This window comes from Zootoca vivipara, chromosome 17, assembly GCF_963506605.1.
Source record: "Zootoca vivipara chromosome 17, rZooViv1.1, whole genome shotgun sequence".
NCBI classification, from domain to species: domain Eukaryota; kingdom Metazoa; phylum Chordata; class Lepidosauria; order Squamata; family Lacertidae; genus Zootoca; species Zootoca vivipara.
In genome coordinates, this window is record NC_083292.1 from 16639228 (window position 1) to 16653864 (window position 14637).

At 46.4% G+C, this 14637-nt stretch overlaps 2 protein-coding genes across 5 annotated transcripts in view; both read left to right on the forward strand.

The window, feature by feature from the left end:
* AIFM3 (apoptosis inducing factor mitochondria associated 3) overlaps window positions 1-5078 on the forward strand; it is a 55005-nt gene extending 49927 nt beyond the window's left edge. For 2 of the 4 annotated variants that reach the window (XM_060269414.1, XM_060269416.1), the window contains one exon: window positions 2038-5078. In XM_060269414.1, the coding sequence (XP_060125397.1) occupies window positions 2038-2077 (40 nt within the window). In that variant the 3' untranslated portion in view covers window positions 2078-5078. The remainder of the gene's footprint in view (window positions 1-2037) is intronic. The other 2 variants (XM_060269413.1, XM_060269415.1) reach the window with 1 other exon arrangement.
* A 5066-nt stretch (window positions 5079-10144) lies between these two features.
* LOC118076179 (transmembrane protein 17B-like) lies at window positions 10145-13477 on the forward strand. Its single transcript, XM_035098793.2, has 4 exons — window positions 10145-10262; window positions 12171-12274; window positions 12613-12726; window positions 13157-13477. The coding sequence occupies exons 1-4, from the start codon at window positions 10145-10147 to the stop codon at window positions 13475-13477; spliced, it is 657 nt and encodes a 218-aa protein (XP_034954684.2).
* Window positions 13478-14637: the final 1160 nt, after the last annotated feature.

The window sequence follows — 14637 nt, forward strand, 5'->3', positions numbered from 1 at the left end:
ACGGAAAGTTTGCCTGCCGCTTCTTTGTTTTTCTTTTCTGGAAGAGCTCTTGTCCATCTCCCACTTGTGAGACAGGTGAATTCCCCCCCCCCCAGGAAATGGATGTAGTGATATTGGGCGGGGGAGCTCACTTCCTTGATCAGCATTGGGCCGGCCCTGAGTGAAATATCCGGAGCTAGGTTGACTGATTTTCCAGAGGGAAAATGTGGGCTTTATTGCCCTGTTTTTGCCGTTTTAAAAAATTCTCTCTCTTCCTGTGAGCAACGTTTACTGAATAAACTTTGGGGGGAACACCCCCCTGGGAAACCAACAATATGTATCCTGCATAACTTTCAAAGTGGAAGCCGAGATTGTCAATATTATAAGCTCAGAATTTGGGCTATAATGTCGATAATTTCTATTTGAAAAAGAAAGCCATTATGGTTGTAGAGGGAAGCCAGAGACGTGGACTAGCTTTGTGCAGGACATTAAATTTTTTAGAACTGAGGAAGAATATGTAGTCCTGAGTGCGAGCTTTGAAGCCCGTCAGTCCCGCTGGTAGCAAATATTGAGTCTCTCCTCTCCTTTCTTACTTTCTTTCTCTTTCTCTTTCTTTACTGCTGCAATTTAAGGCTCTTCATCCGCTATGGCAAGTAGGTATATTTTAGTCAGTGTCTCTTTAGCTTGCTAATTTGGGGGGAGTTGTTCTCTCCCCCCACCCCAACTTTCACTTTTTCATCTGTTTAAATCAGTGGTTCTCAAACTTTTGGGGGTCACTGCTCCCTCGCTTCCACAAGCTCATCCCCAGTGCCCCCTACCATGCCCTATAAAAAGGATTATTCACAACAGCAGTTTGGACAACCCACTGAGGAAGACTTTGCTAGAATAATATTCAAAATGGTGCATGTTCGTGCAAGATTCAATTAAAACTATTTGGTTTAATTAATAAAATAGATGAATTTCATCCAGTGATACATTAGTAAGAACTTTCTGGCACTAAGAGCTGTTGGACAATGAAACAGATGACCTCAGAAGGTGGTAGGGTTGCCAGACTCAATAGAGGACAGGACTTCTGTGCCTTTAATTGCCCTGCTCTCTTTTAAGTCTGGAAACCTTAAAGAGAAACCAGCAGACCCGTTGTTTAATTTCCAAGCAAAGGGTCTGCTGGTTTCTCTTTAGGTTTCCAGACTCAAAAGAGAGCAGGACAATTAAAGGCACAGAAGTCCTGTGCTCTATTGAGTCTGGCAACCCTAGAAGGTGGTGGGCTCTTCTTCACTGGAGAGGAAGTTTAAAAACACTCAGCAGCAGCAGCAGCAGCAGCAGTATAGTTAAACCCTTTTGCTTATCCTGATTAGTCTGCCTTAAAACGCTTGCCCCTCCCTCTACCTTTCTAGCAATGAACAGACCACACACTCTTAAAGGTAAAGGGACCCCTGACCGTTAGGTCCAGTCACAGACAACTCTGGGGTTGCGGCGCTCATCTCGCTTTACTGGCCGAGGGAGCCGGCGTACAGCTTCCGGGTCATGTGGCCAGCATGACTAAGCTGCTTTCTGGCAAACCAGAGCAGCACACAGAAACGCCGCTTACTAAATCCAAAGGTCTGGTTCATGTCTTGTTGTTCCATGCAGCACCCAAGTTACTCTTGGGCACAAAAGACACAATATAGTTTCAAATATGTGGTCTCAACTTGGATCAAGTTCAGACATGTCCGCCCTGGTCGGTTACATGGCTGGAAGAGAAGTGAGAGAAAGGAAGAGAAAACAGCTCCACTTCCTCCCTCATGGAGGAGAGGGGTCATGACCTAGCTGAGTCTAGGAACAGAACTCTGTGGTCTTAACCCCTTCATGCACTAACTAGCGCCTGTGCATAGTTATGTTTGACTGCAATTTCCCACACCCTCCAACTCGACAGTTCTATGATTCTTTGCTCTTTGTGCTTTCAGTCTGCTTCAAAAATATTGCCTTCCTCCACTCCAAGGTTTGTGCGGCTGGTTTGGGAGTTGAGGAAGCATTCCTACAACGATCCTGCTTTGTTTGTTTGTTTTGTCTTTCCTGTAGAACTGGAGACATGTCCTGGCTAACCGGAAAGGGCTCCTAACATCTCTAGAAACCACTGGCTTCCTACAGACCCTGCAGTCACCAGAGGGCAAGATGCTACCTTTCTCCAGTGACTTTGACAAACCTGGCACTGTTTCCATAACCGTTCTCCTCCTACGCCTTCCGAGGGCCCCATTCATGCTGCGATCAACTGCTGTTGCCTCAGAGTGGTTTAAACACACTCTCTCCCTGGAGCAACCGGAAGGAAAAGGGGCCACTTAGGGGGTCATTGAGTTGCCACGGCTATCTAGGGCCAAGTCAGAAAAGTGCCGTGAAGTCAGCGGAGCTGTGGGGTGGGGTGGGGGAGAGGAAAATGTGAGTCACACTTGCACACTTGCTTGGGAGCAGAGTGGAGAGCTGGTGGACCTCAAAGGCTTCCCTTTCTACAGGGATAAATCTCCATGGATTGGTGATGGCCGCATCCCACAGTGGCTGACTGTGCTGCTCACCGTCCACATTCCAACCGCCCTTCCAGTCTACTCCATTGCTGCTGCGGTTCCTTTGAACCACATCCTTGAGGCAATTCCTGCAGGCCTGTTAAGCAGTCTTCCTTTATGCGAGCCATAAACCTGTGTGTGTGTGTGTGTGTGTGTGTGTGTGTGAGAGAGAGAGAGAGAGAGAGAGAGAGAGAGAGAGAGAGAGAGAGAGAGAGAGAGAGAGAGCAGCGATCAAAGGGAAACTAATATGGAGGACTGGCTCACCTTTCTTTGTTCCCTTTGGAACAGTTTTGCCCAAGTCTGCTGTGCCAAAGATCTGTTGGTCTTTTGCATAGGGACCCTGTGTGTGTGTGTGTGTGTGTGTGTGTGATTCAGTTCATGTGTCAAGGCGAATGTACCCAATTTGCACTTTCTGAAGGCAGCAGGTGAACCAAACCACAGCCATCTTTCAAAATTTGCCCGTCTCTGAATTTTGCAATGCAGTTCTCCGGTCAAGCGCAGAAATCCATAACTGTGCACATAAACATGCATATACATTAGAGGAAATTACATACAAGAATGCATTGTGTTGCTAAAAACCGAGCACACGAAGCTTTGCAAAAACCGGACACATGAAGCAAAATTGCGTAATAGAACGTTGCGTGAAAATGCTGCCTGCGAATTTTCACGAGGACTTAAGGAACAGCAACACAACCCCTTGTGGACTGATGTGGAGATATGGTTAACTCCACTCAAGACTGGAAAATGAGGACCTGAAATGGACAGATTCACCCACATTTCCTTCCCCTGCATCAAGCCCTATCTTGCCAAGCCTAGCTGTGCCCGCTCTCTGCTGTTCTTCCGGAACGCAGAAGAGGCACAGGATCCAGCTTCCAGATCACCGCAACATTTTCTTTCCTTTTGTTTTGCCTTAAACAGGTTTCTAGTCCCTAAGGATTGCCAAGATGTGCTTGAAAGAGTGCCAGAAGTCAGAGAGGTTGGAGGAGCAAGCGAGGGGAAGGGTCAGCCTCCTTGGTCACCCCCCAAAATAGTACGCCAGAATAAATTCTGCAATGCAATAATGCACGTGTTCCTCTGGCATGGTTTATTCAGTCTGCAGAACTGTCTCTTCTCCTCGGCATGGGGTGTCAATTTTCTTTTTTGCAACGGGCAAAACAAACCCCTGAGTTATCACTTTGCTCATCATGGGACAAGGGGACCTCGAGGGCGATGGAGGTAGGTGGCACCTCTCCTAATAATCCAGCCCACCGAATCCTAGAATTGTAGAGCTGGAAGGAAACCTGAGGGTCACCTAGCCCAGCCCCCTGGAATGCAATTTCCTAATTCAGGGCAATCAGCTGCATTTTCTAGGAACCAGTAGCCACCATTTCCTTGCAACTCGGGGGCAGCGGAGGAGAACATCGCAACAGAAATGAGAGGGCCGTCGTCATGGGTGTCAACACTAAAGTGGAAAATCCTTGAAACCTGAAACTCCAGGTTCTGTTCATGTGGCTGGAACATGCTAAATTTCTGTCCCCAAGAACCAGTCCCCTGGCGAAGTTGTAGCCGAAGCTCCTCCTCCAACGGGACTAGCCCCTTTCCCAGACTTTGATGTTCCTCGCCACTAACAGGGTTGCCAATCATAGGTCTGCTACCTTCCACCTTCCTGACAGAGGCCTGGGGGTGGTTTAGAAATGCTTGCAGCCAGAAATTTGGCCACGGTGATGGGTGTTGTTGTTTCTTTGGTGCTGTGGGGCTGGAGGAACAGGAAGCACCTGTTGAGATCATGCGGGTGTTTTCTTAAGGGTGAAAAGAAATGCTGGCTGGATTTTGCCCGCCCTGCATTTCAACTGCCCACATTTGCTTGCATTTCAGTCGCTTTGCCACAGAACGTCATGCAAAATAAATTAGCCATCTCATGTTTTGCCCTCTTCCCCCACCCTCCTAGGTTATTAATAAACACATGTATTAAACCACAAGGCTTGTGTTATAACTGCTCTGGATTGTGTGTGGATGCTTCAGCCAAAAATAGCCCCCTCCTGGGGTTGCTACCTTTCCCCTTTCTTTTTACTTCCCCTGTTCTTCTGCCTTTAAATCAGGCATCCCCAAACTGCGGCCCTCCAGATGTTTTGGCCTACAACTCCCATGATCCCTAGCTAACAGGACCAGTGGTCAGGGATGATGGGAATTGTAGTCCAAAACATCTGGAGGGCCGAAGTCTCGGGATGCCTGCTTTAAATTCTGCCTAATTTAACCAGGGCAAATGTCTTTCCCCGTTATTTAATGCTGGGGGGCAGGGAAAAGCTTTCTGAATTATTTCCTATAGGGAGAGTGTGGGGTTCCCCCCCCTTCAGTTTGCTTTTTGATGTGAACATAAATCTCACTTCCCGAAACACTTTGTGAAACGACACACAGATCTTCTTCCAAAGTTTCACCTCTCTGAATTTTTTGCGATGCAATTCTCTGGGAAAAAATGCCTGTATTTTTAAAAAGGAAAGCGCTGTGCTGTTTGTATTACCAGTATTTTTTAAAATATTGCTTTAATTCTACTAGAGTTTAATTCCATTTTTAATTATTATCTTTGATACGTTTTTAGCTTTTTGTATTTTATCTGTGTTGTTTTAATTTGTGTAAGCTGCCTGGAGTCCCAAGCTGGGGAAAAGGCTGCTATAAATAAATATAATGATGATGATGATGATAATAACAACCCAGAAATGTTCACAAATATGCCTTTACTAGGGAAAAGAATGCCACAAGTTGCATACGTTTGCATAAGAGGAGAGCATTAAGTTTAGGCTTATCCGGAAGGTCAGCAAGCCTCTCCCGTTGGGGGGCATTGGTATCTCTGCGTACCTCGTCATAAGGTAAAGGGGCCCCTAACCATCAGGTCCAGTCGTGTCCGACTCTGGAGTTGCGGCGCTCATCTCGCTCTATAGGCCGAGGGAGCCGGCGTTTGTCCGCAGACAGCTTCCAGGTCATGTGGCCAGCATGACAAAGCTGCTTCTTGCAAACCAGAGCAGCACACGGAAACGCCATTTACCTTCCCGCCAGAGCGGTCCCTATTTATCTACTTGCACTTTGATGTGCTTTCGAACTGCTAGGTGGGCAGGAGCTGGGACCGAGCAACGGGAGCTCACCCCGTTGCAGGGATTCGAACCGCCAACCTTCTGATCAGCAAGCCCTAGACTCTGTGGTTTAACCCACAGTGCCACCTGGGTCCCATAAAAGTCATAAAAGGGCATCTAAAAAACAAATGTTCGGGGCTTCCCTTTCCCCCTAGTGGGCAGGCACAAAGTCTCTGGGCATATGGGACTTTTCCAAAAGATCCTTCCAAAACCGGCGAGGGCAACACCAAACTTCAGGTGAAAGTAAAGGTCCTTCTTGTGTTTCTGGATTCGGGGAAATAGAGGTATCTTGCCGGGGCAGCAACTCATTTTCTGCAATTATAAAATCAGGGGACCTCAAGCAGTCTTGTTGTCTTTCTGAATCCGTGATTCTTTGCCTGACCTCAGATCTTGCTTGACCCAGGCCCAAATTTAAAAGGGCTTGAACCAAAAATACAAAAATGCATTATATCAGAGAGAAAAAAAGCTCGCAAAGAAGTATTGATTAGAAGAAAATGTGCAGTAACGTGCTGATGAATTTTCATGAGAACTTTTTTCTTCTTTAGCAAAACAGTTACAACCGAATGCACAAATGTGGTGAACTGAATGCAAGACTGGGAAACTAAGAAAAAACTGAAATTGAGAAAATCACCTATCCCTACTGGGCTGATCCAGTACAATTAAGAAAGTAAGAAGAAACCTGCTGGATCCAGCCCATAGCCTATCTGGTCCAGCATCCTGTTCTCACTTTGGCCAGACTGATATCTGCGAAAAACGGGCAAGCAAAATTTGAGTCCTCCTGTGGTTTCCAGCAACTGGAATTCAGAAGCATTGCTGCCCCAACTGTGGAGGCAGAGCATAGCCATCATGTTTAGTAACCATTGATAGCCTTATACTCCAGTGAATTTGTCCCATCCTCTTTTAAAGACACCCAAGCAGGTGGCCATCACTGTCTACTGCAGGAAGCGAGTTCCTCAGTTTAACCCTGTGCCACTTGAAAGACTTACTTCCTTTCAGATAAACAACTATCTGACTTTTAGAAGATATCTGAAGGCAGCCCTGTTTAGGGAATTTTTTAGTGTTTGATGTTTTATTGTGTTTTTAGTATTCTGTTGGAAGCCGGCCAGAGTGGCTGGGGAAACCCAGCCAGATGGGCAGGGTACAAATAAAATAAAATATTATTATTATTATTATTATTATTATTATTATTATTATACACAACCACCTTCAGATGTCTTTGGAAAGTCATGGAAATTGGTCATCTACTTGGAGGGGATTCCACAGGGTGGGTGCCACTACGAAGAAGGCCCTCGGCCTGGTTCCTGTAATTTCAAATCTCGCAGAGGGAACCGCCAGAAAGCCCTCGGAGCTTGACCCCAGTGTCCGGGCAGAGCGATGGAAGTGGAGACGCTCCTTCAGGTTTATAGGACTGACGCCATTTAGGGCTTTAAAGGTCAGCACCAACGCTTTGAATTGTGCTCAGAAACGTACTGGGAGCCAATGTCATTCAGCCCGTTACGTGGTCTCGGCGGCCACTCCCAGTCACCAGTCTGGCGTCTGCATTCTGAATTAGGTGTAGTTTCTGAGTCACCTTCAGAGTTAGCCCCATGTAGGGCACATTGGTGCAGCCCAAGTGGGAGATAACCAGAGCATACCCCCTTCCTTCTGGATCCTGGTTAAAATCTGTGTTGCAGAACTGCACATTTGCAGAGATCCGCCCTTTACCAGCAGCTGGAACATGCTGATGTGAGCAGATTGGCTGTGTTTATCTCTGTGCTGTGAAAATCTTAATGGGCTCATCGCTGCAGATCTAGCTGTTCTTAAAGACAGAAGAGCAGAGCAGGCTTTTTGGGTGTTGAGGTCCACAATTTCATCACAAGAGGTTTGCAGCTGGGCTGGGCAGACTTCTGGGTCCCAGAATCCACTTGTTTTGGGTTTTGCTAGCATCCCAGAATCTATCAACTGGAGTCATATGCAAGGCAAGCAGTTTGGAGGGAGGATGTTAGCATACTGGCAGAATGGAGGAATGGGGTGACTCTGAGCATGCACTGATCACAGGAATTTGTTTTCAGTTCGAAAACTGGGTTCAGAGTCCTATCACTCAAAAAAGACATTCCTGGTTTCAAGCTTTATTCATCTCAGCAGCCTGATTTGGGAGAAGAAAGTCTTTGGGGGGGGGGTCAGGTTTATTGTTGAAAAGTTATTATTGCACATTCCCCCAAGATCAACCAATAGATCAATAGATCCCAATCTACTTCTGTCATGGCCTTGTTTTACACATTGCAGAAGGTTCCTGCTCCGAGGAGCTGGCACACTAAAGTTTAAAGCAGAAGGGGTTATGGAAGAAGAATATGAAATTTACTGCCTGCACTGTTTTAAGAGAAAATATGATGAAAATGATGTACAGATGGTATTTGACGCCAGTGAAACTTTCTAAGATATACCATAACCAGGATAATAAATGTTGGAAATGTAAAAAGGTGGAAGGAACATTCTATCATATGTGGTGGATGTGTCCATTAGTCAAGGATTTATGGGAAAAGATTTATAATGAATTGAAAAGAGTGTTGAAGAACACCTTTGTTAAGAAACCAGAATCCTTCCTATTGGGCATTGTAGGAAAAGAATTGCCTAGTACAGATGTGAATTTGTTTTTGTATGCCACAACTGCGGCGAGAGTATTACTAGCAAAGTACTGGAAATCGCTGAAGATACCTACAGTGGAGGAATGGCGAATGAAGATGTTGGACTATATGGAACTTGCTGACCTGACCGGAAGGCTACGCGACCGGGGAGAAGAGAAGACGGAAGAGGAGTGGAAGAAATTCAGAATTTATTCTAAAAAATATTGTAGAATACATATTTGAAGAGGATTATAAGCAATTGTGTAGGTTGTAGGTTAAGAAATAAGGGTGTAAAATTATATAGGTTAGATATGTAAGTCAGATAGTTGAATAATTTGATTAGAACCTGCGAAGTTGGAGATGTATTGAACCGTTAGAAAGCATGCTCGTGGAGGTCGATTATTGAATTATGAAATTAGGATATTGGAATGTTGATTTGTATTCTTATTTTTATTGTTAATTATTCTTTTCTTCTTCTTTTTTCTCTTAAAGTTGGATGTTTGAAGAGGATATATGTTTTAGGAGAACATTGTTTCTTTTTTCTCTTTTTTCTTGTTTAAATGTTCGAAAATCTTAATAAAAATAATTTTAAAAAAATAAAGTTTAAAGCAGAAGGACTTACAAGAGGAACAAGAGGGAGAAGAGGCAGGGTGTGAACTGGGAAAGAGCATGTAATTATTCCACTTGCAGGCATGTGCCCTCCAGATGTTTTGGACTACAACTCCCATCAGCCCCAGCCAACAGGAGCATCTTAAACTACAACTACCAACAACCCCAGCCAGCCCTACCCAGGAAAGAATTGCACTGGGTACCAATTACCTACCAGGCTAAGGTGTTGGATTCTGGTTTATAAAGGCCTGTACAGCTCAGGACCAAGATACCTGAAATATCACCTCAGCCCTAATATACCCAGTCAATCGCTGCTCTGCGGGTGAGGGGCTCCTGCTGACAACATCTTATCAGGAGGTTTTCTCCTCATGAAACAGAGCCTTTAGTGTGGTGGCACCAACCCTTTGAAATTCCCTTCCAATAAATATCAGGCCTCCATTGTCTTTTCAGTGCCTACTTGAAAACACCCCTCTTCCAACACGGCTTTTCAGTAGAGATCTCTCCCCTGTCGGCACCTGCAGTGGAATTTTCAGATGTTTTACAGTAATTACTTCAGCATTTGTGTATCTGAAAACCTGGGCTCCTTTGGGAGGAAGGTCAGGACAGAAATTTAATAAATAACAGAACATAATAAAACAGCCCATGAGACTTTTGCATCACTTGCGAGGATCCATAGACAGAAAGTGCTCTTAAAAGCACAGGAGCGCCAAAAAGTTGGCAACATCTCTCTGAAAATGCGGTGGAAAGGGGGCAAAGAAAGATGTGACAACTATAATAATAATAATAATAATAATAATAATAATAATAATAATAATAATTTATTTATACCCCGCCCATCTGGCTGTGTTTCCCTAGCCACTCTGGGCGGCTTCCAACAGAAAAATGAAATAAAGTAATCTATTAAACATTAAAAGCCTCCCTAAACAGGGCTGCCTTCAGATGTCTTCTAAAAATCTGGTAGCTGTTTTTCTCTTTGACATCTGATGGGAGGGTGTTCCACAGGGCGGGCGCCACCACCGAGAAGGCCCTCTGCCTGGTTCCCTGCAACTTGGCTCCTCGCAACGAGGGAACCACCAGAAGGCCCTCGGTACTGGACCTCAGTGTCTGGGCAGAACTATGGGGGTGGAGACCCAGTTTACCCAGGAAACTTTGGGGTTTCCCCCCCCTCTCACAGCACAGCAGGATTAACCTCCTCCAGACATATGGCTGAGTGACAGCTGTGCTGCCCGGCCTACTAATGCAATTAGCAGATCTTCTTTCCTAGCCTGCCTGATTCAGGTCAAGAGCAGCAGGGCGACCCCCCACATTGGGAGTGATGGCGCTGCAGACTCCGCTGCCTCCCAACTTGCGGAGGGGGCTGACAACTTTCAGCGGGTCCCTCTTCATCAACAACAAGACTGGCGACTGTGGCCTGGCACACAGCTACCACCCAGGTACGATGGGATTTGAGGAGTGGGCTTTGGTAAGATCTGGGAAAGCTTTTAACATTGAACTGGGGCAAACAAGGACTCATATAGTGGTCTCCGTGGCTGTAGCTCAGTGGCAGAGCATCTATTTACAATTTTATGATTCTACCATTCTGTGGTTCTACAGTTTATTTCATCTGATTTAATATTTGGAATAATAAAATTGCCAGAGTTGGATGGGACCACAAAGGCCATCTAATTCCAACCCCCCCCCCTACAATGCAGGAATATTTTCCCCAACATGGGGCTTGAACCCGCACCCCTGAGATTAAGAGTCTCATGCTCTACCGGCTGAGCTATCTCAGGACTGTGTTCTGCTTTTCCAGCAACAAATGCTGAGCTCATAGCGGCTTGCAACAGCATTGAGACCAACAAACACTGCAATCGCTATAACAGCAAAACGAGGCAGCATATTGAAAAAGCAAAGAGCGGAAGCAAATTAAACGGTTGGACTATGCCGAAATGGCAAAACTGACCGGAAAGCTCAGGAACCAAGAAGACCAAAACTTTAACAAAGAATGGAGAATTTTTAAATAATTTATCGCGGAGACCACTGTAAGCAGATGAAAACATTAGCAGGGTTGCAATAACACTTGTATGGTGGCAAGTACTAGGGAGAAAATGGAGTTATATAAAGTATGGACTATTGAAAAAGATGCAGTAGAAAAGGTTTAATAATAGGACCCACTGAAGGGAAGGTGGGAAGTCCAGAGATTCGGAGGAATCTTTAAATGTGTATGTGTATGATTGTATTGTTATAATTTTATATTTGTAAAATCAAATAAAAATTATTTTTTAAAAAGAAAGCAAAGAGCAAATGCAAACTCATCAAAACAATTAATATGATTTAATAAAGTGGCCGTGATTCAGTTCAGTTTAATAAAATTCCTACCGTAGATACCGCTTGATATACAACACTTCAAAGCGGTTTCCGAAAAGAATGAAATTACCGGTTAGAAGCAGCTGTTTAAAACATTAAAATAACTAGTGTCATTCAGCCCGTTTAATAAACGGGCGCTAGAGCATTCAGCCTTTCTCGGCGGTGGCGGCGCGTGGGGGGGGGGCGATTAGCCCCTCCCACGGCCGCCGCTTCGTCGGGACGCTCCGCAAAGCCCAGCTGGCCGGCGGGCGCCCAGGAGAAGGCCGCGATTCTTCTGAGGACTGCGAGGGAAACGGTAGGCAGAGGGGTGGGGTGGGGAGAGCATGCGTGTGTGTGCGCGCGTCAAGTCTCTGCGTCCAATCCCTGTGTCCCTGGGGCACATGCGCAGTAGCGCGGACACAGGGACACAGGGAATCTGGACGCAGAGACACTTGCACATTATTATATAGGATGATAAGAATAAGTCAACAATAAGTGAAAACCCAGAATAAAACACAGGTCACCATTCTACATGTCTGGGTAGGTTTGCCTAACCAAAGTGTTTTTAGCAGGTGCCAAAAAGAGTACCATACCGGGAAGATGCCTACTTGATGTCAATTGGCAGGGAATTCCAAAGTGCGGCTATCACTTAAAAACCTGTAAAAGTGCTAGTTCTGCAGATGTGAGCAGTTGAGTGGGCAAGCATGGGGCAAGGCGGTCTCGTAGGGAAACTGTAATCCAAACCAAGTTGACGTTTGTAAGGGTGGGATATAAATTCAATAAGTGAAAAGCTATGCAAGAGCCCCTGTTCGCTTCACCGTAATTTTGAATTGTATTCACTGCCGACCTTGCATTCAACCTTTGGGCAATCCCTTGGCAAGGTGCCTTATCCAAAGCTCTAATGAAATAACAAAATGCCACTGGCAAATGGGTCCAGGGGAGGCTGTTTTCTCCAAGAGATGCTGCTGATGCTGATGCTGCAAACTTTCCTTGCTCTTTGTCGGCGTCTTTTCCAGACCACACGGTGCTTTCCAGCCTGCCGTTACAGATGATGCTGTACTTCAATGCCTTCTTCTTCCCCTTCTGGTGCCTGTCGGAGGGGGTCATGCTGGAACTGAAGGTAGTCAGGGTTCCCCCCCCCTTTTCTTTTGTATGGTAAACTGGAGCTGTGCATCTGCCTTACATGTGGAAGGAGGAGACCAAGATTCAATTCCTGGCATCTCCAGGTGGGGAGGGACAGACCAGCCTGAAACCCCAAAGCTGTTGGGGTCAAGTGGGTTCCCCCCCCCCGGGGGTGTCATCTGCCAAGGATTCTTTAGCTGTGATCCCTGCATTGCAGGGGGTTGGACTAGATGACCCTAGGGTCCCCTTCCAACTCTACAATCCCATCTTTCAAAGTTAGATGAAACAGGATTGTCCTTTGCAGCTAGTTCTCTCTCTTTCTAATCTCCTTCCCAGTATAGCCTACTGCCCACTTACTACCAGTTCTTGCTGGTCAGTGCGTACCTGATGATCATCTCAGCCGAAGGCCTGCGGCTCTACCTGGGGTTTATCGGCAATCTGCAGGAGAAGGTAAGGCCTCAAGGCAGGGATGACGAACCTCAGGGCTGAGAGCCAAGTGTGGCCCTCCAGACCTCTTTGCCTGGCCCCCAGGATTTTCCCCAGGCCACTCCCCTCTCTTCTTCGCACCCTCCTTCAATGTGTTTTGCCTTGCTGGGATGTAGCCTTAAACTCTCACCAGGTAGGGATAGAATTTCCCCTATCTAGAACCCTGCAGAGCTTCTGCCAGTCAGTGTAGACCAGGCGTCCTCAACCTCAGCCCTCCAGATGTTTTTGGCCTACAACTCCCATGATCCCCAGCTAGCAGGACCAGTGGTCAGGGATGATGGGAAGTGTAGTCTCAAAACATCTGGAGGGCCGAGGTTGAGGAAGCCTGGGGTAGACAATACTGAGCTAGATGGATGGGTACAAGGCAACTTCCTCTGTTCCTTGGCTCCTGCAGGTCCCGGAACTGGCTGGCTTTGTCCTTCTCTCCTTCCTGATTGAGACGCCCGTCCTGCTGTTCATCCTGACCGACGAGCACATCATCCGCCTGCCGCTGGAGATGGCCGTCCACCTGGTCCTCCTCCTCTTCCTTGCCTCTGAGATCACGGCGGCTGTCTTTGCTCTCAAGGGGATGACCAGGCAGCTAGCCAGGCAGTTCTACCTGAAGCAATTTGAGGAGGGGCCCGGCGGGCTGGGTCCGGGTGCGAGGGGCAGCCAGCAGGGGGCTCGGCTGTCCGTCAGCATTGACTCCGCCCTGCTTTCTGCACAGGGGCGCTAAATGAGCGACGGGGTGTGTGTGTTTTCACTTCAAGGCGGTGGTCCTCACTGAGAGCTAGTGTGCTGTCATTAAGTAACACCTAAGAGATCAGAGTTCAAATCCCCACTCGGCCATACAAAGCTCACTGGGTGACCCCAGGCGAGGCACTGTCTCTCAGGCCAACCCGCCTTGCAGGGTTGTTGTAGGGACTGAACTGAGATGGGGGAGGGCTGTGTGTGCTGCCTGGAGCTCCTTGGAGAAGGAGGTGAGATAGAAATGCAATAATTAAGTAAGAAATAAATATGCAGGCGAACCCTAAAAATGTGGAACTCCCTCCTTACAGAGGTGTGTCGGGCATCATCATTGCACATGATTCATCATCATATATCAAAGATGTTCCTCTTTATTCTGCCCTTTGCACAGCATGGTTACATTTGAAGCTGTTTGATACTTCCACCAAATAATCCTGGGATGTGTTTGTTTGTTAAGGGTGCTGTCGAGAGTTATTAGGAGAGCCCCTCTTCCCCCTCCCAGAGCTGCAATTCCCAGAGTTCCTTAGGAAAAGGGATTGATTGTTAAACCACTCTGGGAATGTATGTGTGCTTTAAACTGTGTTTTTAAATTGTACATCGCCTTGAGAGGATTGTGTAGAAGGTGATTAATAAACTGACGATGGTGATAATAATAATAAATTGATTTTATTAATTGACCTGGGACCTGAGTACTTGATGGAGCACTTGTCGCCACGTGCCCCAATACACAGTTTACAGTCAGAGAGAGAGAGAGAGAGAGAGAGAGAGAGAGAGGGAGGGAGAGGGAGACCCTTACAGAATCATAGAATTGGAAAGGACACAGAAGGTCATCTAGCCCAACCCCCTGCAATGTAGGGACCTTCTCATTGTATGTAAGCTGAGCACCTTTTCAGGGAGGCATGGTGGGGTATAAATTTAAATAAATGCCAAAAAATGCACCAGTTCCCCAAGTAAGTAAGGAAAACCTGCAAGTCCCGCAGCAAAGGGTAAAAAAAAAAAGCAGGTTTCATCTAAAAGTGATCTTTAGGCAGAAGCAGGAAAAGAAACTGATGTGGGGAGGTTTTGATTCCGTCGACAGAAGTGTGGCTGAGAATTATTCTAAGTGGAATATATATATCTGAGAGCGAGAGCGAGCGAGAGAGACATGGG

Excerpts from the sequence above, each read along its gene's own strand:
- LOC118076179 (XM_035098793.2), top strand. The coding sequence starts at position 10,145 with ATGGCGCTGCAGACTCCGCTGCCTCCCAACTTGCGGAGGGGGCTGACA. Across the intron at positions 10,263-12,170 it reads GGCACACAGCTACCACCCAG|ACCACACGGTGCTTTCCAGC; the intron begins GTACGATGGGAT and ends CGTCTTTTCCAG. Across the intron at positions 12,275-12,612 it reads GGGTCATGCTGGAACTGAAG|TATAGCCTACTGCCCACTTA; the intron begins GTAGTCAGGGTT and ends TCTCCTTCCCAG.